This window comes from Hirundo rustica, chromosome 3, assembly GCF_015227805.2.
Source record: "Hirundo rustica isolate bHirRus1 chromosome 3, bHirRus1.pri.v3, whole genome shotgun sequence".
NCBI lineage: Eukaryota > Metazoa > Chordata > Aves > Passeriformes > Hirundinidae > Hirundo > Hirundo rustica.
This window is the reverse complement of record NC_053452.1, coordinates 84879658-84903158: the sequence shown is the minus strand read 5'-3', so window position 1 is coordinate 84903158 and position 23501 is coordinate 84879658. Positions and strand designations below refer to the sequence as shown.

The 23501-nt window shown below is 36.3% G+C and overlaps 1 protein-coding gene across 6 annotated transcripts in view; it reads right to left on the bottom strand.

Annotated features, from left to right (window-relative positions):
* COL12A1 (collagen type XII alpha 1 chain) overlaps nt 1-23501 on the bottom strand; it is a 101846-nt gene that overhangs the window by 32264 nt on the left and 46081 nt on the right. For all 6 annotated transcript variants that reach the window (XM_040058098.2, XM_040058097.2, XM_040058099.1 and 3 more), the window contains 25 exons: nt 22417-22546; nt 21832-21977; nt 21436-21565; nt 20537-20676; nt 19669-19798; nt 18168-18307; nt 17745-17877; nt 17617-17643; nt 17164-17306; nt 14911-15040; nt 13898-14037; nt 12670-12799; nt 11863-12005; nt 10808-10937; nt 9748-9890; nt 8227-8356; nt 7921-8040; nt 7172-7318; nt 6297-6413; nt 5714-5860; nt 5552-5626; nt 4858-4997; nt 2840-2963; nt 2505-2648; nt 539-703 (listed from right to left, as the gene is read on the bottom strand). In XM_040058098.2, the coding sequence (XP_039914032.1) occupies nt 539-703; nt 2505-2648; nt 2840-2963; nt 4858-4997; nt 5552-5626; nt 5714-5860; nt 6297-6413; nt 7172-7318; nt 7921-8040; nt 8227-8356; nt 9748-9890; nt 10808-10937; nt 11863-12005; nt 12670-12799; nt 13898-14037; nt 14911-15040; nt 17164-17306; nt 17617-17643; nt 17745-17877; nt 18168-18307; nt 19669-19798; nt 20537-20676; nt 21436-21565; nt 21832-21977; nt 22417-22546 (3244 nt within the window). The remainder of the gene's footprint in view (nt 1-538; nt 704-2504; nt 2649-2839; nt 2964-4857; nt 4998-5551; nt 5627-5713; nt 5861-6296; nt 6414-7171; nt 7319-7920; nt 8041-8226; nt 8357-9747; nt 9891-10807; nt 10938-11862; nt 12006-12669; nt 12800-13897; nt 14038-14910; nt 15041-17163; nt 17307-17616; nt 17644-17744; nt 17878-18167; nt 18308-19668; nt 19799-20536; nt 20677-21435; nt 21566-21831; nt 21978-22416; nt 22547-23501) is intronic.

Sequence of the window (23501 nt, the reverse complement as noted above, 5' to 3'; positions counted from 1 at the left end):
TGAAGAACTGCAGCCCATGGGAAGGACCCATGTTGAGAAGTTCGTGGAGGGACCCATGGTAGGGACCCTCACTGGAGCAGGGGAGAAGTTTGAAGACTGCTCCCCCTGGGGGGGAAGTAACAGTAGAAACAACATGTGATGAACTGACCACAGTCCTCATTCTCTGTACTCCTGTGGTGCCCAGGGTGAGGAGATAGAGAAAATTTGGAGTAAAGCTAACTCCAGGAAGAAGAGAGGGGCATACCTCATTTTATTTCTCCTTTTCCTACTCTGATTTCATTGACAATAAATTAATTTTACCCCACCCTGAGTCTGTTTTTCCCAAGACAGTAATTGCTCAGTGATTTCTCCCTGCCCTTATTTCAATCCGTGAGTCTTTAGTTGCATTTTCTCTTCCATGTTCAGCTGAGAAAGAGAGCAATAGAGCAGCTTTGGTGGGCCGCCAGCACCCAGCCAAGCTCAGCCCACCACTTATTTGTAGCTGCATATAAGCAAACATATTAATTTGGGAAAGGGGAAACCAATGTCTTCTACTCACTTGAGGTAGCTGTCTCACACACAAAGGTGACGAGGTTATCTTGAATCTTTTCAAAGGCATCAAAGTCATCAACAATAAATACATGCCGCTCACTGGGCTTGCTGGCAATCTTGGCCAGTTCATTGTAATCTACATCAGCCACACCAACCACAAAGATACTGAAGCCTGTAAAAATAACACTTGTTACTTGAAATGCAGTGAACATACATTAACATTTTTCACGTTGATATTGCACAAAACATTGACTTGTGAGGAGCTACCTATGAGCACACATTTCAGATCTCTTTTCACCCTGTCAAAGCTCAGAAGGTTTTTGAATCTTTCTTTCAAAACTTTCTCCTCTTTCATTGTTTTTTGGGGGGGCATTATCCAATCTCATGCAGCCTTGGCTACATAGTCCCCTCACTCGAATACAAAACATACAATTCTCTCAACTCTACAGTATCTTACATCTGTTCTGTGGCCAAAAACTGTACAGACCATTAGTTATCCAGTTGTCTATCTGTTTCCATCTCTCGCATTTCATGCCTCTCAGTTTCTCTTTCTTAGAGTGGCATTCACCTCACCAACTTCTACTCTCCAAGTCAAATTGTCTAGTTGTTTTCTATGATCACCAGATTATGGGCAGACTCAGAGAGTAATTCATCTTAGGTCCCTAACATGCTGACTTTAGGACAGGAAAAGTCATTGTCTATAGATGCCTGTCTATCGCTCTCTTCACCAGTCATAAAAGGACCCTACATGATGACCTTAGACTAGACATTTAGTAGACAGTTGTCTTAAGTTAAATGAGGAGAACCAGACCATAGAAGTCAATCATATCACCAGGTGTAAATTTCACTGAAGAAAAACTGCACAGGCATTGGAAAAGCCAGCTGAAGGCTGAAACTGGAATTCACATTTATTTCAAATGATAAAAGTTTCTCTTCTTTTAATAGGGTAATCGCTCCTCTGTAGCCAATTCTGATGAAACTCTGGCTGAAATACTCTGTCCGGCTTTAAGCATGTGTAGAAAACAAAGCAAGTAGAGAGGAAACTAAAAATGGTAAGAGGTTTTGAAAGCATTGAAGGAAATTGAAGGAAACAGAATTGTTTGGGCTAGAAAAAAGAAGACAGAGAAGATGACAGCAAGGCCCATTACTGTGGAGAGTGATTAACTTCTTTCCCGGTAAACTAGGTAAATGAAGATAACAATCTCACTAGCATGAAGAAAGACAGGTGAAATGTAAGACAAAAGTCTCCTACCAGCAGGGTAGTTAAGCACTGAAGCATATTGTCCAGGGAGACTGAGAAACCATTTAACAGAGATAATTCTTCCAGATTTAAGAGACAGAGAAGATGACCACTTGTGCTTTACATGCATGTAATTCCCATAAGGATGCATATCTCCCTGCTCAGAGATCAGCACTAGGTGGTTCATGCACTGAAATGCAAAATGCTGAGTGCTGGGACAGGAACAGATTACTGCACTCACATAGGACAAAATCATCAAACCTGATGAGGAAGTGCAGTGCTTCTTAGCTCAAAAGGCAACAGAGGAGTCCATTCAGACCCAGCTCCTTCAAAAACAGTTACTTTAACTGGAGCTCCACTGATTTATAGCAGATAAAGCATAAACCTCAGCAAACCAGGCCCATTAAAACATAAGCACTGGTATGGAGTACACTTCCCAATGATTTCTGGGGTTCACACGCTGAAAAGAGGAAGTAACCAAATGCCACCTCTTTGAAATTACATGCATGAGGAATTACTTGAAAATTTTGGGAATTCCCACACCCTTCCCCAGAGAGAGCGCTTAAGAAAGAAAATGTAACTCTAAGCCCAGAGAGCATAAATTCTTTGAATAGTTTTGAGGTTTTCCCAAATACTCAGAATACATTTCCGAGTCCATAAAGGATGTGTAAATGATTCCCAGATAACAGAAACAATACAGAAAAGAAACAGCCAGGTGCTGTGAATTGCTTACCAGAGTGCTGTATAACTGTTGCTGCTTTCCTCACCTCATCCTGAGACCGACCATCTGTGACAACAACAAGTACCTTGGGAACACCTCGCCTCATGCCACTCTCCCAAGTCAAAACCTTTTCTTTGATAAATGTTAGGGCTTTGCCTGCAAAGTGCACAATAAACAAGGAATTGTCCTTATTATCCACAAGAGAATAATTCTTTTACTTCATACGGCAACAGCCACAGAATTAAAACACAACAGAAAAACCTACTTCAGCCATGCAGTATTACGATAATTATGCAGTTTCTGAAAATATTTTATCTTAAATAAATATAATTACAACCCAGAATTACCTGTCCTTGTATTTCCTCCTCTGTACTGAATATTTTGAAGAGCTCCCAGGGCCTGGGCTTTGTCATCAAATGTATTCAGTTTAAATTCAGATTTTGCCTCATCACTGTACTGCACAAATGAAACCTGAAATGAAATATAACAGTGTTCAGTCTCATACCTCCACATTCAGGCCAACTCTCTCCATTCAAATATGTACATTTGTATATTAATAAGCCTTAAGTAATCAAAAATTCTTTTTCAAATGTCTGATTATGCACACACATATATACTTTTATATATGGACATCACAGCAATGTGCACACAACTATCTTTTCTTTTTTTTTCTTCTTTCTGTCTATGTATAAACTGTAATATGCCTTTAAATGCATATGAACAAGTTCTTGCTATCACTATGGTGAGGTATATATGTCTATGCTCTACTTCTGGGCAGATGTACAGTATCTACTAGACTTCCAGCCGTCTTTATTTTTAGGAATAAAAAAGAATTTGTCAATAGACTATCAATAAAGTTGGATACACACATCAGTGTATTCTCTCTTGCCTTAAATACTGAAATACAATGACGGAAAATTTATTCATAAATAATCTTTAAATATTTTTTTTTAATTTGCTCCTTCTAATATTTTATAAAATTCCAATATTGTAGCATACTATTTTAATGCTGAATTATGCACATTTCTGTACATATATATTAACATTTTTTGTAGTACATTCCCCTTTTGAAATTATTTTCAATTAAAAACCTGAGATTGTTGCATCTCAAGTGCTATGTGACTTCATTTACTAAACATTAGTGTTTATATGTGTCTGTCATCTATATTGTCTTCTCTACTTCTATAAATATTAGCAAGAAAAATATATGAAACAAAACAAAACAAAACCAAAAAAACCAAAACAAACAAACAAACAAAAAAAACAAAAAAAAAAAAAAAAACCAAAAAACAACAACTACCCAGTATAGATTAGAGCTGAGAATGATAAAGAGTGTCTGACACAGAGTGACTTTAAAGAGTATCTTTTCCTCTAAAAGTCTACAGTTAAATATAGGGAATAAAATGACTAAAAATATGCCTAGAAGATGAAAAGCAGACCTTTAACAATGTAACTGTCCTGTCAGCCTTCTAACCAAAGAAAATTCATTGCACCTGCAGCTCTCTGCAACACTCCAGAAATACCATATAAGAAACTCTCTCAGACCTCATGTCTTTCATTTCATCTAGTGAAAGAGAAATGGTTATGGGAACCTAGACATAGATTTCATCCAGCTTCCTACAAGTAGAAGAAAACTGATAATGGTGCAATGCTTGTGGTAAGAAGCCTGACAGGAATTTACTTTGACATAGCTGTGGACAGGCCAGAACTCCTGCAAGACTATCCTTCATTAGCTATTGTTTATTCTCTCAAAATGCACTAATTCATTAAGAGGACTTTTCATACTTTTACTACGTCCACTGTGGAGTGGACCAATGTTATCACAGCATGAAAAGGCTTCTGCAAGTACCTTTTTCAAAGGCATTCTGTTATTTAGTGCAGTTGGATTCTAGGGAGTTCAGCAATGGCAAGCCAGGTGGACCCTGCATGCACAAGACTCATTTTTTACACTGAGAATTTAAACAGTAGCCCTCAAACAAAAGTCAGAATGTCCCTAAAACAGATTTCTGATATGACAGAGACAAAACCTATGATATAAGAACCAAGCATTGTGCCAGTTGTTGGTGCTGCATACAAATCAACAAAAATACAAAATTGACCATACATTGCCCCAGTTTCTCTACCTGGAGAATTCCCACAAACTGTAACTTTTGTATTTCAGAATATTAGCATCTCAAAATAGACTGGATTTCCCTTGTATTTATAAAATGGTAAATATATTTAATAAATAATAGGCATGCACACTCATATACATGTGTTTTACAACAATCAAATACAAAAAACGACAGCATTCTGAAAGACAGTAACAATTCAGTTCATCTTCAGTTTCCCTCCAAAATGTACCCAATGGGAATAATAAACCTACCTGGATTCCAGCAGGATTGATTAAATCAAAGGCTCCTACTGTACTAAAAACAAATTTCACTACTTTGTTGAAATTATCATCACCAATACTCCAGGAAGCATCAGTCAAGAATACTATGTCTGCTTTGGCACCTCTGCATACTGCAAGTGCAAGAAAAGGAACCCTTATAATACATCAACCATATCACCATGAAATAAATATGGCTTCAAAATTTGAAAATTCAAGAATGACAAACATTCAGCAAATGTCTACTACTGCACGTTCAACCTGTCAGATGACTAATGCTCTACACAAAAACATTTATTAAAATATACCAAAGAAAACTTCAGGAAATGTGAGAGTTCAATAATAAAATGTAAATATTGTAAACTACTTTTTCTTTTCTGATCAGCTACTGTAAAACATGAATTGTTTGCTGAGAGCAGAAAAGCTCATAGGCTTTCTATAGCAGAGCTATAGAATATCAATAATTTTTTTCCCCAAGGGTTTGCATCTTGCTGTTCTAAACCAGGAAATTCTGAAGTCTAGTAAAGCTCTAGAACAAAGGGATGGCATTAGGAAATGTCGCAATATTCATTTCCCTAAAATGCTGTGCTAGATTTAAATCCAATTAAAGTTATGAAAAATGAAGGTAAACTATGAAATAGTACAGCAACTACACAAAAATATTGAATAATTCTAGAAAAAGACATACCATCCCGAGCTGGAGGGATTGTGGGAGGTGGAGGAGGTGTAGGTGGTGGAGTTGGTGCCTCTGTAGGTTTGAGGACTGAAAAGAAATAATAATTTTATTCTACAGCTGAAGCAAGACAAATTCTATAGCTAAAACTTAAAATTTATGGTATCTGTTACCTACCTGTATGCTCCCTCATGGAGACTGGAGGTCCCTCAAGGTTAGGGGTCTGAACAAAGACAGTAGCGTTGTATTCTGTGTCTGGTGAGAGGCCAGTAAAACAGTGGCTCGTTTCTGACCCACGTATCGTGATTTCCTGTCCTCTGGAACCTGTCAAAAAAAGCCCAACGGAAAGAAAATTAGAACCTATTACTTCCCTTCTAATGTATGTATACATAAGTGTAGAAATGAAGAAACTTCTTGAGAGGAGGTTAGAGCCAATGGGACAGCACTCTTATTCTCGTCCCATAGTAGTCTTTCTAGACCAAAATTGTGTGGTGATTATGAACCCTGGAGCACACTGGAAAGTACAGTTGCAGTGTACATGTGAAACCAGGCAACTGGTAGATTGTCCACTTGACAATAAGCAGTATTCCCTCTTTGCAGCTTTTTCACCACTTAAGAAAAACAGGTTATGTTCAGAGCTTTCAAACTCAGCCATATGTATCATTATGGTTGGTGCTCACCATCAATCCAAATAAGTGGTGTTGTCAGTGACATAAGACAATTGTGTTTCCAGAAAATGCAAAAAACAGAACACACTTACCATCAGTTGGGTTTAGCTTCAGTCTGTAGGAAGTTGCTGACCGATGAGGTGACCACCGGATACAGAGGGTATCCCAACCCACTTTGTAACTTGTTAGGTCAGTGACATTCAAATATACTGCAAAAAGAGAAAGAGAGAAATTGTTCTCTGGAAAACAGTATGTAATATGTAAACACACCAAAATGAAAATTATATTAGCAGTGCTGGTTTGGAATTTGATTTTTAAAACTACTTGCAGAAAGAAAGAGCAGTTCTAGTCAAATCTCTTTATTTTTCACCCTAGAGATCCCCACCTAGCTATTTACAAAGGCCCCAGATCCCATACTGGGCAACAGCCCATTTTATGAGTTTCCACATGAAGTTGATTCCTTTACAAAATAAGAAACCTCCAAAAAATAAAAATCTGACTCATATATGTAGCAGTAATGAAAAGAATGTACTGAGTCAGGATGCTTGATTCATCATAATTGAAGACATTTTTATAAGTTTCTTAGCTGAGACCACCATCAAATTCACTGGACATTCCTATGAGGTAAAAACAGAGTATTGAAAAGCCCAGACCCGCTTAGTAACATGGTTAGATTCTGCAGTACCATGTAGACAGGTAAAGATTGACTCCAACTATAGCTTAACAAAATTTTAGGAAATAGACTAGAAAATTTTATTTCATCATGTCATTACCTTAAAATATATTTTCATTACTCTTTCCAAGATTAGTGTTTTTAAGATCTACATCATGTACAGAAGACAAGTATTCTCCATGAGAGGATGCTCAGGCTTCCTAGCAACCAGCCATCAAAATCTTCTCTTTACCAATGCTTTCTCAAACCAGCATATGAATCTAGCATGGCTACAATAAAATTATTCTGACTTACATGTAGTGCCTTGATCTGTCAAAGGTATGCTCATTCCAGAATCGTACTGGGCATAAACATTCACATCATAAGTAGTACTGGGAGACAGATTATGCAAAGTGTAGGAAGTCACTTCGCCCACAAAAAACTCCCTGGGCTCATTTGAACCTTGAATTAAGGAAGCATTAAGAACAGAGAAAGAAAGAATCATGATTACATGAGCTACAAAGCTATTCCGTCTCTTACACATCAGTAAATGTTAACCTCATTTTTTCTAAAACAAAGCATATTGATTTCTTAAATTTTAATATATTACAATGTTGCAAACAGAACATACACATTGTTTTACATATTGTGCAATGCTTGTGTTCAGCTTCTAGGAAGATTATGTATATTGTTTGAAGGCCACATAAAACAAAAGTTCTCCAGGCCATTAGTACCCAAATACCTGTCCAATGTCAGCTCATATACTCCAGTTCATAGCCTTAGAAGGACAAGAGGCACTAAAGAGGTTAAAAACAAATCAGGTCACTGTATAAAGTTTTTAACTATACAGTTCAATCCCTTTAATTGAATGTATGAAACTGTGACTGATAGTTTGTGTTTATTATAGAATACTGATAATAAACTAAAGTTTTCATGAAAATTGGTAAACAAAGGAAATAAATAGATCCTTTAACACAAAATGATATATATGATTTCTACTCTGGTCTGCCATTAGCTACTCATTGTTCTGGAAGTGGTATACTCAGATGAACAAGATTTCTTACCCACAGGTTTGTATACAATTTTATAGCCAAGAACAGGAGATGGTGAAGGATCCCAGGAAACTCTGAAACGTGTATACCATTCATCAGTTATATACATATTTTGAGGAGGAAGCAGGCCAACTAAAAAGAAAGAAAAAAACCCCATTCTAATTAGGCTAGTAATTGTTTCTCAATCTTTAGAAATGCAGATTGTTACTCTGCAAGGTAATTAATTCATTAACTTAATGAAACCTAAACAATGTTGAAGTGCTTGAGGAATATATCTTAAATTTAAAAAAGAATAAACAACATGAAAACTGTAATTACCAGTTCTGCCATTTCCAGTCAGTTGTCCACCATCTCCATCTTCGTACACAGCAACAACAGTAATTTTATATGGTGTATCTGATTGTAGTGGCTGTAGTATTACATTATTCCTTATGCCAGGAACTGTGGTCTAGAAAACAAAAGAAACAGAGGTAAACACACTCAGAGTCTTGTAATTGATCAGTAGTGACAGTAGATAGAAACAAAAGTTTGTTCTGATGTTTGGCACACTATGTTTTCTGTCCACCATAGAAAAACTCATTCAGGATCCCTTAAGGATTACAGCCTATAAACAATTGTTAGTATTTGTTATTTTGAATTATAAAACAATGTGGCCATCACAAAAAAAAATAAATCATATTAACTCTTCAGTCCAAACCCTCACATCAGACTGAGATGCTGCAGTTCTTCACCAAGATTTCAGTACTCTTGCCCCATAGAAATATAAAAGTCATAATGATGTTTGCTTTCTTGGCAGAAATAAGTCATTCTGAGATGGAAGCTCTAGATATACTGACATATAAAAATGTCCCTATTTATGCATCCCTCAATCTCAGCTTGCTTATGCAGCCATGCACTATTGCTCCCTTCTAATGAAAATGTAGGTATAATGCCAAAAGTGATCCTGCTCCATAAGAAAGACATAAAGCACTGAAACTAAGGGACGTAACTTGAGATATCTATCTCAAAAGTCCATGGCAGTCAGAACTTTCTATGAATACTTGACTAAAATTTCCAGTTGTTTGAGACTTGCTGTTTTTATGGATTGTCCAATCTTTTCTGCAAAGAAGATACGTGTGTTGACAACATGTGTGTCCTGATTAAAGAATGCAGTAGGGAATTTTCAAACAGTGAATTTTCAGCATGTGCTATACAGCAATATAAAAGCAATAATAATGTCATTTTGGCTGGTGGCAGTTGGCAGAAATTCTGCCATTGTCTTCTATAGGATCTGAGCTTAGCTTTGCTATAAATATTCTGTGAAATTTACAAGCTTCAGAACTTGTGCTGTCATTATGGTGCAGGAAATGAAACACACTTGCAATTCATACTGAAACTTAGAACAGCAAGTTAGATGCTGAATCAAAGTTACCATTGTTGTCTTATTAGACTCTGTTAACTCTCTTCAATTTATAAAATGCAGACTTACGTTTTCTCTGTATCCTAGCACACTGACTTTGTAATGAATAAAGTATGAAGTAATAGATAGCTATTCAATGCATTACATTTTAATGAAATGCCAGGAAGAAGATCCTGTTCAGAATCTTCTGGTTAATGTGTGACTCACATATTTAACATTATTTCACATGCATATTTGTTCATGAAACCATATATTTTCTGTAGCTTCATGGATAAAAAACTGTTTTATACAAACCATGGCTTCCTAATATTGACAACAATGACTGGAAAACCCATAAAGCCTGCACAGTGTACTACATGTAGAATATGTGTCGTTTTTTCGGCAGCCTAAAGAATTAGCTTAGAACACCTCAGTGCTTACTAAGGAATTAAAGAACTTACGTATTCATCGATAGGGTCTCCCACAGTGGGTGAATAAATGATTCTGTACTGCTGGACTGGCCCATCAGCATGGTCCCATTGTACAGAAAGGCTGTTTGTAGTCTCATCAAATACTCTCACATTCCTTGGACCACTGCGAGGCACTGAAGAATGAAAATACAGAAGGTTGTATGGGGCATACCTCCAGACCAGTGTTACCCTCATCAATTCAAATGTTGCCCTGAAGCCAAAGTCAAGGGCCCCTCCTGAAACCCTGAATAAATAAATATACATGGCGAGATGAAGTCAATGATCATGCAGCAGTGCCTGAAGGTCTTAAACAGAAAGAGGGCCCAACTGGAGGAAATGGAGCAGTGCGGAGGAGAGAGAACATCCAGATGTGCAAAGTGAGCATCTACACATATGCTGCTTCTCAAACTCCTGCAGACAAGCAAAACTATAGCTTGTCACATCCCCAAGTTTTAGAAGAATATGGGAATTTTACAGGGAAAACATAGAAAAAGCAAAATTATTGTTGTTGACAGGTTCTGTACATGTTATTTCTAGCATGAATTTTAAAGAATCTAAGCACAAGCCAACCAGGTTCCTATGAGATAAGTTGTAACAAGGAGATTTTGGTGTTTAGGTGCCTGCAGCAAAAAAACCAAACAGCTGGGGAGGTTAGCACATATAATTACCATGTCAGACACCAAACACAAAGCCCTTTTTTTCTGTTGACAACTAATTCTACCCGTGTTAATAGGCTATTGGTTTTTTACAAAAGAGAAATTGTTATTTGCCTGTAGTTTGATTTTGAGAACAGCCTTTAAACTTACACATTCAAATTAAGCTTATTTCCCAATTGAAAAATACATTGCTAATTATTCAAGTACCACAACTGACAGACAGCATAGCAAAAGTTTTCTGCAACAGAGGCCTATAATTTGCTGCAGGCATAAATCAGATGCATTAATTCAGAGTTGCACTAAATAGCTTACATTATTCGTAATTGTAAACCATTTTATAAGTTCTTCACACATCATTTTTGACATATACTTCATAAGTATTGACTGTCTCTTACATGTTCTTCCCTGTGCTTGGCTTGGATTTCCCTCTCCATCTGCATACAGAGCTACAACATTTATTGAGTAAGCAGTGTCAGGAGTCAAGCGCTCCAGAATCACATCACGAGTGTTGCCTGGCACCACAATCTAAAACAGAAACAAAAAGCAACTATATAAACAAAGTTTCAGCTCATACCATCTCTTTTTAGAAAACAATTTGAATGAAATATAGAAAAATTGGAAACATGCCCATGCTGCGCACTGTCCAAGAAAAATAACACAAGTCTAGAATAAACATGCAATATTGATAAAAAATTCAATAGTGGGTGAAAAAAAGAATGAACAGTATAAGGAGTTCTCGTTCTGCAAATACAACTGCTATTTTTTACATTTTACATTACAATAGTTCAGGAAAAATAGGAGAAACATTCATAAACAGAAACTAAAAAAGTAAATTCTGTCACAGTTTCCTACGTATAAAGGACATAAAAGTGCTTATAATTCCTTTTATAAAAACATGTACATCTACATATACAATATGGGCACACATTTTGTGTGGGTACATTCATATTCAAAGTTTTAAAACTACACTTATTTCTATAGAAATCCAAGAATTCTTACTTCACACCTCGAGGGCATGTTTTTACCCATAACCAGATTTAATTGCTCACCAACCCCCACTGAACAGTAATGATGTGGGGTAAGCAGATGGTTTGGTGGTAAAATCTCATAAACCTGGTACTTAGTTTTACAATTACAAAATTCCTGATAAATATTTGATTTCTCTGACTCTCATAAAAATAAATTTTAAAAAAAATTAACTCATCTTTACCTGCAATATGATAAAGGATACCCAATCCTCAATACAGAGTTTTAGATGGGAGAGTCTTACTTCTTTCATTTTACCAAATTAAGCCTTTATTAACAATGGACTAGACTCCTATAAACACTATGCTTTCAGCACTCCTGGGCACACAGTTGGCCTGAGTATACTATGACTTTTTACACTCCTTGAAGGAAGCAATATTCTCAACACACATTTGACTAACATTATAAAAGCAAAATTACTTACAGATTCTGATGGCCTTGGGCCAGACAGTGGAGCATAATTAATTCTGTATTGCTGTACTGGACCTGGAGCAGGTTCCCAACGGACATTCATGCTGTTTGGTGTGGGATTGTAAATGTGAATGTTTCTTGGTGTTCCTCTCTCCACTAGATCAAGGATAATTTAAATTAAGCTTTAAAAAGTTGCTTGTGTAAGTTCTAGTTCTATGTAAATTTACAACAGTGCTCAAAAGGAGCTGAAAAGCACCTCAGCCTAAGATAAACATACCACTTTTGTTAGCCCCAGATTTACAAAGCTAAGAATCTCCATGTTTAGTCTTTCCAAACTTCCATACCAGGCAGCAAAGTACATGTTTGAACTTTGCAAATTGAAAGTATGATCATAACACTTTGTTATCCTACTCTTGATCAGATATGTATGAAAAATAACCACAAACCACACATTTTAGGTTGAGTTGACATTTGTAGCTCAAATGTCCTGGAAAATTTTAAGTACATGCTAAGGACATTAGCATGGATTAACATCAATATTCATTGTTCATGAATATTTCTAATAGCACTACAATTAAAATTTGACTGTTCTGTGAAGTAAACAGTAAGTGTGCTGCACAACTTTGGAGCTGAGCTTGCCCGAGTTAAGTGGACTGAAGCATACAACACTCCACACAAATAAGCGTAGGAAACAGAAAAAGTTACAAAGCTGCAAAAATAACTAAGCATGTAAACTTTTAATGTAAAATCAATTTATAATGATCTGAGTCCATTGATTAAAAAATCCTAACATTTTCTTGGAAAGGACTGTATTCCTTACAAGTGCGTCCAGTGTCAGAGGTACGCCCACCATCCCCCTCTGGGAAAACTGGAACCACAGTTATAGTGTAAGGTGTGTTGGGTTCAAGAGTCCTCAGGATGACATAGTTTGTATTTCCTGGTACTGTAGTCTACAAATTTAGAAAGAAAGGAAGGGTCAAGAAACTTACAAAAACATGAAAATAAAAACCAAAAACAAACAAACAAAAAGTTCAAGCTATTTTATTTCTCACTTACTCCCCTACCATGTCTCATTTCCAGACTGGATGTGATAAAAACTTTACAAAAGGTGAAGCTTAAAAAAAACATGATTCATGGTATCTTCTGGAGCTGTCTTTCAAGAAGATTACGTCTCAGACTTAATACAAATTAGTTCTATGTTCTCCCATATAATCACTTATAGCTCTCTTCACTTTTGGGTCCAGTTCCTGCTGTAGCGAAATGAAGTGTAATGGGAGTAGCAGAATATGCAGTGATCTCTTTAAAGACTACTATTTAGCAGCTCAAAGGCATTAAAATATCACTTTCCAAGGAAAAAAAAAATACATAACACTACAACATGCTAATGACAGGAAGTAATGAACAGCTCATGTTAGGAAATAAAACTCTACAGCATTTAAGAATATTTGTCATCAGTAGCACTTTAGTTGCTATTGAAACTATGGCATTCATGTATGACTCATTTCATGTGCACATTAAATTGCACTGATGTGGAAAAAAAGAAACACAACTGGGATATTTCCCAGTCTGCAGCAAGAGTTTCCTATTTTCAGGATTCTTTTAGCTCTTTAGTAATTAAGTAGTTTCAGAAGATTAGAATGTGGATTTTTCATCTTTCACAAATACCATTGAAGCCTACAGTCACATGACTTCTTAGTGGTAAAAATGGTTAGAAATTAAGTCTGCTAACTTTATAACCTTTTGTATACCCTGAATTCAGCTTTACATAGTGCCCTAGAGACAAAGAAAAAAAAACCTGTGAGTGGTATTAAATCCCATGCCAAGAACTAATCACTAATGGTCTACTATATGAAATCAAACATCTGTAATATATATGGGAGGAACTTTCATGGAAATGCTGTGCGTTTTCTCCAGGGTGGCTACGAACAGAAAAAAAAGCCAGTGCACAGGCAAACAAGAACCTATTTCACTCAGCAGCATTTCTTTCACCACCACCATGAGCTGTAACTTATCTGAGATGGTTAGTGAAATCCACATGAAGAATTTACCATTTCTTCTGCCCCTCCAGCTTTAGGTCCATAAAACACTTTGTACTGGCGAGGACTTCCTTCTGCATGATCCCATCGAACATTCAGAGTACTGGTGGTTGGGTCATAAACTAGCAAGTTCTTCACAGTGGTGAGAGGTTCTGAAACAGATCAACAAGATGTCAGAAATGTGGAACCCTATTCTCTTATTTTTTCTGTCAGATCACACCTGTGTAATGTATCGTTAGAAAATTTTAAAAATAGGTTTAGTAGGTCATGTTAAGTTTTATTTATCTTCATCAATGAGAACACATCAGCCCTATCCAACACCACAAACAATGCTAGTTAGAAAAATTTATTTATCGACATTCTTTTGGAATTATGCAATGAGTTCATTAGGATTTTTTTCTTCATTCCTCATCAAACCCATTGCTGTGTCTGACTTTCCACTGCAAGCTCATAATTAAAGTAAATGCAAATGTATTAATAATTTTATAGTTATATAATTAATTAAGTAAATATATTGAAATGAGTTCTATACCTGGAGTGTCTCTGATAACAAATCAGTCAGTGATTTCTTCAGCAGGATCAAAAGAATGCATCAATATGAAATGATAGAGTCCTAAAGTGCACACTATGAAGATCAGCCTCTCAACTGAAGGTGCTTAAAAGCACACATACATATGAGAGTAACAAGCCTTCAGATGTTTTAAGGTGTTGTTAATTATGCTTTACTATATTATGGTATAAAATAATTAAACAAATTAAAATTAGGAAGATGTTCCATAGTAAGATTAGGGTTTCTCGCAGCTGTAAAAACTGGGCATCCAATAAAAGACAGCGGTCCAGGGTTTCTCCAGCCAGTAAGTAGGCTGACAGTGTTCTTACTTCAGGAACTTGAAAGCCACCAAATGATAAATGACAAATACAGAATGGGATGAATTTCACCACAAGAAAGTTTCATCAGCTCTTCTGAAAAACCATACATCGATATTGTTTTGTACCTAATAAGAAGACCTGAAGAAGTTACTTACTGGTTCTGCCTCGCCCTGTCATTCGTCCCCCCTCACCGTCTGTGTACATTGATGACACAGTAATAGCATATGGTGTGTCAGGCTGCAGCTTCTGTATCACCACACTGTTCTGTCGTCCTCCAACAGTAGTCTGCAGCAAAACAAAAGGAAAATATTAAAATTCCTATTATACTTTCTCTTTTGTGCTTACTGCTACAGTAAAAAATGCAAGCATTTGATGCAGAGTGGAAAACACTGTAATGTATCAAATGCTGCATTTTTCTTGTGACTGACACTCACAGTAGACATTGAACAGTAGTGATATTTAATACATATTAGTTTTAGCAAGTTTAGACACAAAGCCACTATTCCTTAAAATCTCCAAACTTGCATACAACCACAATTATATATAAACTTCCAGTTCTGTACTAGCACAAATGATACTGTAACTCCCATCATTCTTTGTACTTCTAAGATAATCTGCATGTTTTCAAAGCCTATTCAACTAACACATTCAGCATAACACTTCAAATCATCTGCTGATGAAGAACTGACAACGAAGAAGCACTTACACTTCTTCACATTTCATAGCACTAGATTATTTTCATTTACAAGCAGACTATTTTAATTTACAATCAAAGGAGCTTTTTGTACTCAAGTGTACAAAGCTCCTTTCAAAGCACTATCATACCATCATGGCTGCCTCTACATTTTACAATTTCTGATTGCCTCTCAAATCCTGACCCTAAATGATCATGACGGTCTCTGTAGTTCTGTGTGCAGTTTTTGCCGACCTTTTTTTTTTGTCTTCAAATCACCTGTGATTCCTCTTGGTACTGAGGCCATTAAAAGTCAAACTGCACAATAAAAACCCTCCAGAAATTATATTTTAAATACTTTGGTGGGGACTGTTCTACTGCCTGCCCAGCATCTACAGTTTAATAAAATATCAGAGTAACAAAAGAAGACAAGGAATTATGACCATATGACTGCAAGTCATTTGCAAACAGACATTAAATGCCATGAACAGAGTATGAGAGTTCTGTGTGCTCACCTTAAACAGAGGTGTTTTCTCCAACTGCCACTGTTTGACTCTGTCCAGCAGTAAGCAATTAAGTCTGTTAACCATATTCTTTGCACAGATTTCAAGAGAATGATCATAATTCCCTTTTTACTCCCCTGCTAGCAATTAATTACGGATACTAATTAAACTTATTGCTGTTCCTTATTCCTCTAGTGCTTTCTCACTAAAATTGCATTCAACTGCTCAGTATACATTTCAATTACCTCAACCCAAATGCATGTTGTTCAGAAGAGAGTTAAAATGGGTGTGTAAATATCCAACTGATTCTAAAGTAAATATTCCTAGATATACTTCTGAAGATGTTTGCTCTCCAATTACAGGAGCAAGCTAAATGAATGTGGTTCTCATCTGAGACTGTTCCTCTGACTCATATGATAGTAACCACAACAGCCTCCTACTACAGAATGGGGCATTTTAAAGTAGCACACACTTCTGATAAACAGTCTGACTGAATTACCATTCCCAGACTGTGTTGTGTAGTCTGCCAGTAGCCAAAACAGTTCATGCTGACAACACAGGAAAAGCTGGCTGATCATAAAGTACTGTCTCTCTATGGCATTACAGCTTCTTATCCTAGTAAAAGAATCTAAAATACCCTAAATATTTCATTATCACATGTTTTGCATGGATTTCTAATTGCAACTGCTACTTCTGTGGGGTTATTCTGACCCTAGAGTGGTGAGAGACAGTCTTAACTGTTCACAGCATTTTCCATGGCAAAGCCTTCTGATAGCATGGGAACCACACTATGAAAATGAAGGAAAACTCTGGACTGTGAAAGCAGTCACGGTAGTTCATATTATTGATTGTTGTGACACCTGTATCTGTGATTTGTAGCCTTCAATGCTAATTGACTCATTCCTCAATTCACTTTATTTTAGTTTTATCCATGGATAAACAGTCAGAGTTTATGAACTCAAAGATCTTTGCAACCTAAATGATTATGTGATTTTTGAGAAAAGAGGATGCATCCAAAATTATTGCTGCTCAGTTAAGAGTATTCTAACTTTGATTTCAAAGGGGAGAAAAAAAGGTAGGAGTATACACTTATTCACTACAAACATAAATCTTCACGTATAAAGTGATTTATATATACAGTGTTGTGCTTTGAAAAGAAATTATTCTATTGGATTGCTTTGCAGAAGGTTGCACTTAAGGTTGAATAACTTCAGCACTTCAAAATTACTTACTGACTGTTCAGGGCCATCCCCACTTATAGGCTGGTAAATGATCCTGTATCTCTGCACTCTACCACTGGCAGGATCCCATTTGACAGTCAAACTGTGTGAAGTTGCATTGTACACCTGGAGGTTTCGTGGGCCACTCTTTGGGGCTGAGAAGCACAATAAAGAAACTAATAAATATGTAGTTCACCAAAGAGCAGAGGCAAACACTTCATTCTTACTTTTAGGGCTGCATGAATGCCTGATCAAGAGCAGAATGTATTAAGTACAGGGGAACATAAACCGTAATGTTTGTAAAATAGTAAACATGTGGTAATCTAGTGGTTAGTATTCTTCCAAATACACAATAATATTTATTAAATGATCTCAGCTTTTTAATGTCAACATTCAACACAGTTTAGAAAAAGAGAGCTATGAGTTTCCTTCAATAAAATGGTATCTGGAAATTCAGATTCTTACCTTGTGTAGTGATAGGTACCAAGGGTACTAGGAAAAAAGTAGAAAGAATTTTCAGAATTCTTGTATGTGTATGCCTTCTGTTTCAATAACTATGAATAACAACATGCAGAATCCTTTTATTTACTTACATGTTCGTTCACTGCCAATGAGCTCATCACTTTCTGATTCATCAGGATAGATGGCAGTAACTGAGACATCATATAATGTATCTGGATTCAAATTTTCAAAGACCAAACTATTCTCATCCCCATTTAAGATAGTCTTGTGAAGAAATTAAAAAAAAAAAAAAAAAAAAAAAAAAAAAAAAAAAAAAAAAAGGAAAATATAAATAAACAAAACCAAAATATACAAATGTAACAGGCAAACAGAGCGTGGGATATAACTGAGTGACTTTTTACTCAGTAACGTCACTGACCATGGCTGTAAGTATGTGTCCTACACCTTCTCAAAGAATTTCCAAGTTATAGGCCATTTACATTACATTTCTGAGTTTAAAAATGCACCCTCTGAGAGACTGCCCACAAAAGCATAAGGTAGCTGTCTATTCTTACCTCCTGTTTTTCTGCTCTTCCATAGACCCCCCATGTTATTCTATATAGAGAGACATCTGGAGCGCCATGATCCCAAGTACCTCTGAAACTATTCGTGGTTATATCTGTGATTCTGAAATTGACTGGTGCTGGCACAGGTTCTATTATGAGAAAAGGAAAAATATTCCACAAAATGTAATTACAAAATAAATACAGTTAAAAAAAGGAATTACTCAGACAAAGAATTTAGACGATTATGTAGAAGATTCATCTCTCAGTTACCATGCTTCTAATGACTACAATCAAAAGCTGTAGCATAACCCAGTCTACTTAGACTAAGCAAATCTTTATAAGGTGACCTTTATAAGGTCACATCATCAGGTCATCATCTGATAAAACAGACCTCAGCAGAGGTCACAACTCACATGCCTACTCAAAACACCTGAAGTCCTGGCTGTTACATTTTGGAGTTATATGGGGTGAATATGAACTCCCATAGACACAGGTCAAGTTCCCACATGAGTTTCTCGCAAATCTTAAAATTCTTTATATAAGCCAAATAAGTTGCCACTCATTTAGAAAGAATTCACAGAGGTTAACTGTAGGTTAGGGAGGAAAAATATTATAGCCACTGGGAATAAATATGTAAATAGGTAGAACCAGGGAATTAAACTAGACATAATTTCTTTGGCAGACCTTTCCTCTTCTTTCCTTACACACAAATTCACAGAAAACCACAAGTACAGAGCAAAGACTAGTCCAACAGCAAGCAGGGAATCTCAAAAACATTTTTAAATGCATCAGATGACTAAATGAAAAATTCAGAAGAAAAAATGAGAGAGAATATTCATGGGTTTTTCTTCTTTTCCACAATAGATGGAGGGGCAGTGGAAAGGTAAAATTACTCTTTTCTATTTTAGCTTTTCTGGTTAACTACAGCCTTAAATCCTAAGCCTTGATCAGGATGAGAACTTCCTTGATAGTTGCTTTGTCCTTTCAGTCTGTCACATCGTTTAGAGCTTGTGCAGCTCCATTTCCTTGCCTCTATTTGTTGAGGTCATTCAAATGCTGCCTTTATGAATCTCTAAAAGTAGAGGCTGCTTTAGCATTCCATTATGCAAAACCTCTCTTAGGTCAGGGGCAGGATGGTGTCTCTCTGATCCTCTAGTATATGGCCTAGCTTCTTACTCACTTGCCTAGATTCCTGCATAGACTAAACCTTTCCTCGGTCCTCATATTTTCTTCCCAATTCTACACCTACACTTCTCTTTCAGTCTTTAAATAGAAATAGTTTTGCTTCAGTGGCTCTTCACCTCTCTGCAGACTGCAAAGTCAGTGTTCACTGAAGTAAAACACAACTCATCTAAGATTCCTGTGGTTTATTATATTGCAAATAACACTACAAGTGCAAATAAAGTATTTCTCAGATTAAATTAGAGCTCAATAACATATTGCAACACACACCACTTAAATCAAACATAAGGCAAAAACAACCACAGGAATGATTATTAGGAAAACTTACGAGTGACAGCTTCTGCATTTGTTGGTATGGATTCCCCTTCGTCATATACAGCAACAACTTTTACATTGTACAGTGTTTGGGAGGAAAGGTCAGAGAGAGTAATGCCTGTTTTGAGTCTGTCAAGTTCCACCTAAGAATAAAAATAGTGACTTAAAGGATTGTAAATTGCTCTGTTTCTTACTCTGCATTTGGTCTAATGGCAGAAATTCCTGCACTGAAAAACAAAGAAGTATTCTGAACTAAGTTTTGCCATTTGCCCTTAAATTTACACCTGAATATTAAGAGTTCTCTACTAATTCCTTTGCAAAACATATTATATCAGATACACATAGTACTTCTGGATCATTAACTGCTTTACTCTTTTGGAAATAAAGATGCAGATTGAGCCTTTGGAAAATTCTGATTCCTTTAAAAAACAAAAATAATTCTCCAAGAGCTGGTTTATGCCTAGCAGCACAATTAAGAAAAGTTTGTACATAACTAAAAGACATCTCTAACAATGCTCAAGGCAAAGGGGCTAACATACCCTTATACCACTATCTTGTCCTCTTAATTGTAAGTTGTTTTAGACCTTGGCAGTATGATATTTAAGCAGAGCGTAGAAATGGTATTTACCAAAACATATGAAAAATTTCCAGTCAGTTTAAGGATTTTCCTCTCTAGAGGAGCAGGAGGAGGAAGAAGGGAGTACCCAAGAAATCTATCTTGTGCTCATTCAATTTCCAAGAAATCAATACTCTCTCCTGATTGCAATCACTATGAACTGATGTTCTTTACTCTCACTGGTGGCTTATAGTACTATGTTTAATATTATTTTAGTAATCTAGCTTTTCAAAATAAATCTTTCCTAGTACTTTAAAAATTTTACCTCCTTTATATCAGCATCATCAGCTATTTTGTATCTTAGGATGTATTTTCGAACTTTTCCTGGAGCAGGATCCCAAACCACATTCATGGTGCTATGAGTAACATCCTGAATTGTTAAACCTCTGGGTCCAGGCAAAGGTACTGTAAAAATAATTATAGTAGTAACTGAATGCTAATCATAGCAGAGGTATAAGTCTCTAACAGATAGAAGTGAATTCTCTTCATGTCTCTCAGTGAACGGAAGCAATCACTTTCTGACAAGTTCATTGTCCTGGGTACTAGATGAGAAAGTTCAGAAGCTTCTTTTCCCAGCAATGAGCAAAGTAGCTATAAACTATGGTAGTTTCACCTTTGTAACTTATAAGCACAATACTTCCAGAAGTATCAGGGATTAAGACCTTAATTTTTGGTGACAACAGCCACTTTTCATCTATGGTTAATGCTTTAAAATTTTTAGGGACATGAAAGTACCATGTTGCATGCCTCTAGACCAGAAGCATGCCTCTGCCAATAGGAAATGTTTAAGGAAAAGTAAAAAAACAAAGCCATTTTTAGATCTATTTTTTTTCTTGATATAGCATATTTTTTTAGTAATTTCTATGTTTAAGAGTATGTCTGAATTTGGGAAAAAGGTTTCTAAACTAATACAAGCAAAATAGAAACCTTTTAAAACCACTGTGATCTCAGATTTCCTTCATTATTCAAGTTAAAAATTATATTGTTCCCCTTTTAGTAGCTGGACACTCATTGAAATTGCCTTTGAGGTCTTTGGAAAGTGCATAAAAATGGTTAAGATGGTCTTCTAAATTAAACAGATGATATAAAAACTGTTGCATGAAATATAATATAAAATTAGGTGCTGCTAAAGCAATAACAAAGCAGAAATCAAGATGTCCATACATGTCACTTCCTGTGTGGTTAGTGGGTCACTCTTCATATCACCAAACAATACGTAAGCTGTTAAAGTGTACTCAGTGTTGGGGATGAGATCTACCAGCTGCACCTCATTCACTGATGGTCCCACAAGCATCTGCACATGAAAAATAACACACCATGTTTAAAAACTGACGAAAGCAATGGCAGAAAAGCAAGCAATGATTTAACTTCAAGGGAATTTTGTTTGTGAGATTCACAGTATATTTACATTTTCTTGACTGATGTCATTGTATATAATATCCCAGTAAGTTCACTGCTCTTCAAGAAGTACATGCCAGTCTTTTGACTATTATGATAGTCTAACAGTTTTTCTTTGTTTATTTTTGGTAGAGTACAGGTAGCAAAGACAAATTCTCTTACCTCTTTCTCTGTGGCTGGGACTGTAGCATTCACAGGTTCATATGTTAACAAATAACCAGTAGCTCCATTGAGAGGTTCCCATCTCACTCGCATGTAAGTTGATCCAATGTCATAAACATTCAAGTTTCTAACTGAAGAGATTGGCACTGTCAAATAAAAATATATATATTGATTTATTTCTTTCAGCTTCTTAGTATTTTATATCATAAGTCATACCACTGAGAATATTGCACATGGGTATTAGGATATGCTAGCTTAGTTAGTAGAGAGGTGATCTGTAAACAGAGGTATTTAAATTCTTATTTCTTGTAATTCATGTATGTTGTTCTAGTTTTGCACAGCCATGCCTTATGAGCCTAGAAAGAAGCTGGAACAAATATTTTCTACCGCATTGCAGTTTCACTTTGCTGAAGTCTTCCGGACAAGGTCTGAACAACCAGAGTAACACAATATAGTTTGACAATTCAAATTAAAAATTTTACTTCTGCTAAGAAGAAAAACCGTAGTGCTAAAAGTTCTACTGGACAGTTCCCCAGGTGCCAAACCAGCTGCTAACATGTAATTCAAGACCCATTTCTTACTTACAAGTTGTTTCCCTGCCAATCAGAGGTTCACTGCTTTCATCTTCTACCACAGAAAACACATTAACCACATATTCTGTTTCAGGCTGCAGATCTTTCAGAACCGTTGTTCTTTCCATTCTACTTACATAAAACTGCAAAAGAAGCAATGTTAATCACTCTAAGCCAAATATGTTTGTAATCTTATCTCTAAGAAAAGCAATCATTCCCTGTGAAACTGCAGGAATCAATGACAAGGAGATAAGTCTGGTCCTAATTTTGTATACATTTTGTCTGGCAATATAGCATTGTTTTTGCAAAGCAAGCTGTAGGGAAATCTCAGACACTTGTTTCAAATTGAGCTGGATCTGCTTAGCATCACTTACAGCGCATTCTGATTTCACACATGGTTTACACTTCTATCACACTAAAGAACATAAAGAAAGGACCAGGGAAAAAAGGGCCAGTTTGTGAAAAATTTCAAAAGCCAAGATAATCTAGATGGTTACAGCACAAGGCATTAGCAATACCTTGCAGAACAGAAATACCAGGAAGCAGTCAAACTGTAAAGTCGGTGTGCACTGGAACAACAGCTCAAACTTTAATCAAAGGCCAGATCTTGAACTCTCCATGAGCCAAGTATGAGTTAAGATTTAAAAGCCACAATCAGAGATGGGAAGTTCAGATCTAGGTAGGAGAGGCACCTAACTACACTCTCCTAAATACTTCATTTTCCTAATACTATTCCATTCGGTTAAAGAGAGTAATGAGCAATTCAGATTTCCTAGAGCCAAGAGTTGCCAGCAACTGGCTCTCTGTGTAGGGAAGTAATAACCACAAGTTTGATCCTGTGCAATAAACCACACTGGAGTCATATAGTGTTAATCTTAGCACTTCTTAAAACCTGTATCCCCTACTGTCTTGTTTTCTACAAAGAAGAAAATGAGTTAAAAGGACAGGGGTCCTACCCATGAGTATAGGCAGCCAACTTCTGGTACAGACATATTTCAACTAGTAAATGACAATGGAATATGAAAACAAAGGAGTTACTAGAAATAGAAGACAACGCTTTATAAGAAATATATTTTACTTCTGGATTCATGATATTAA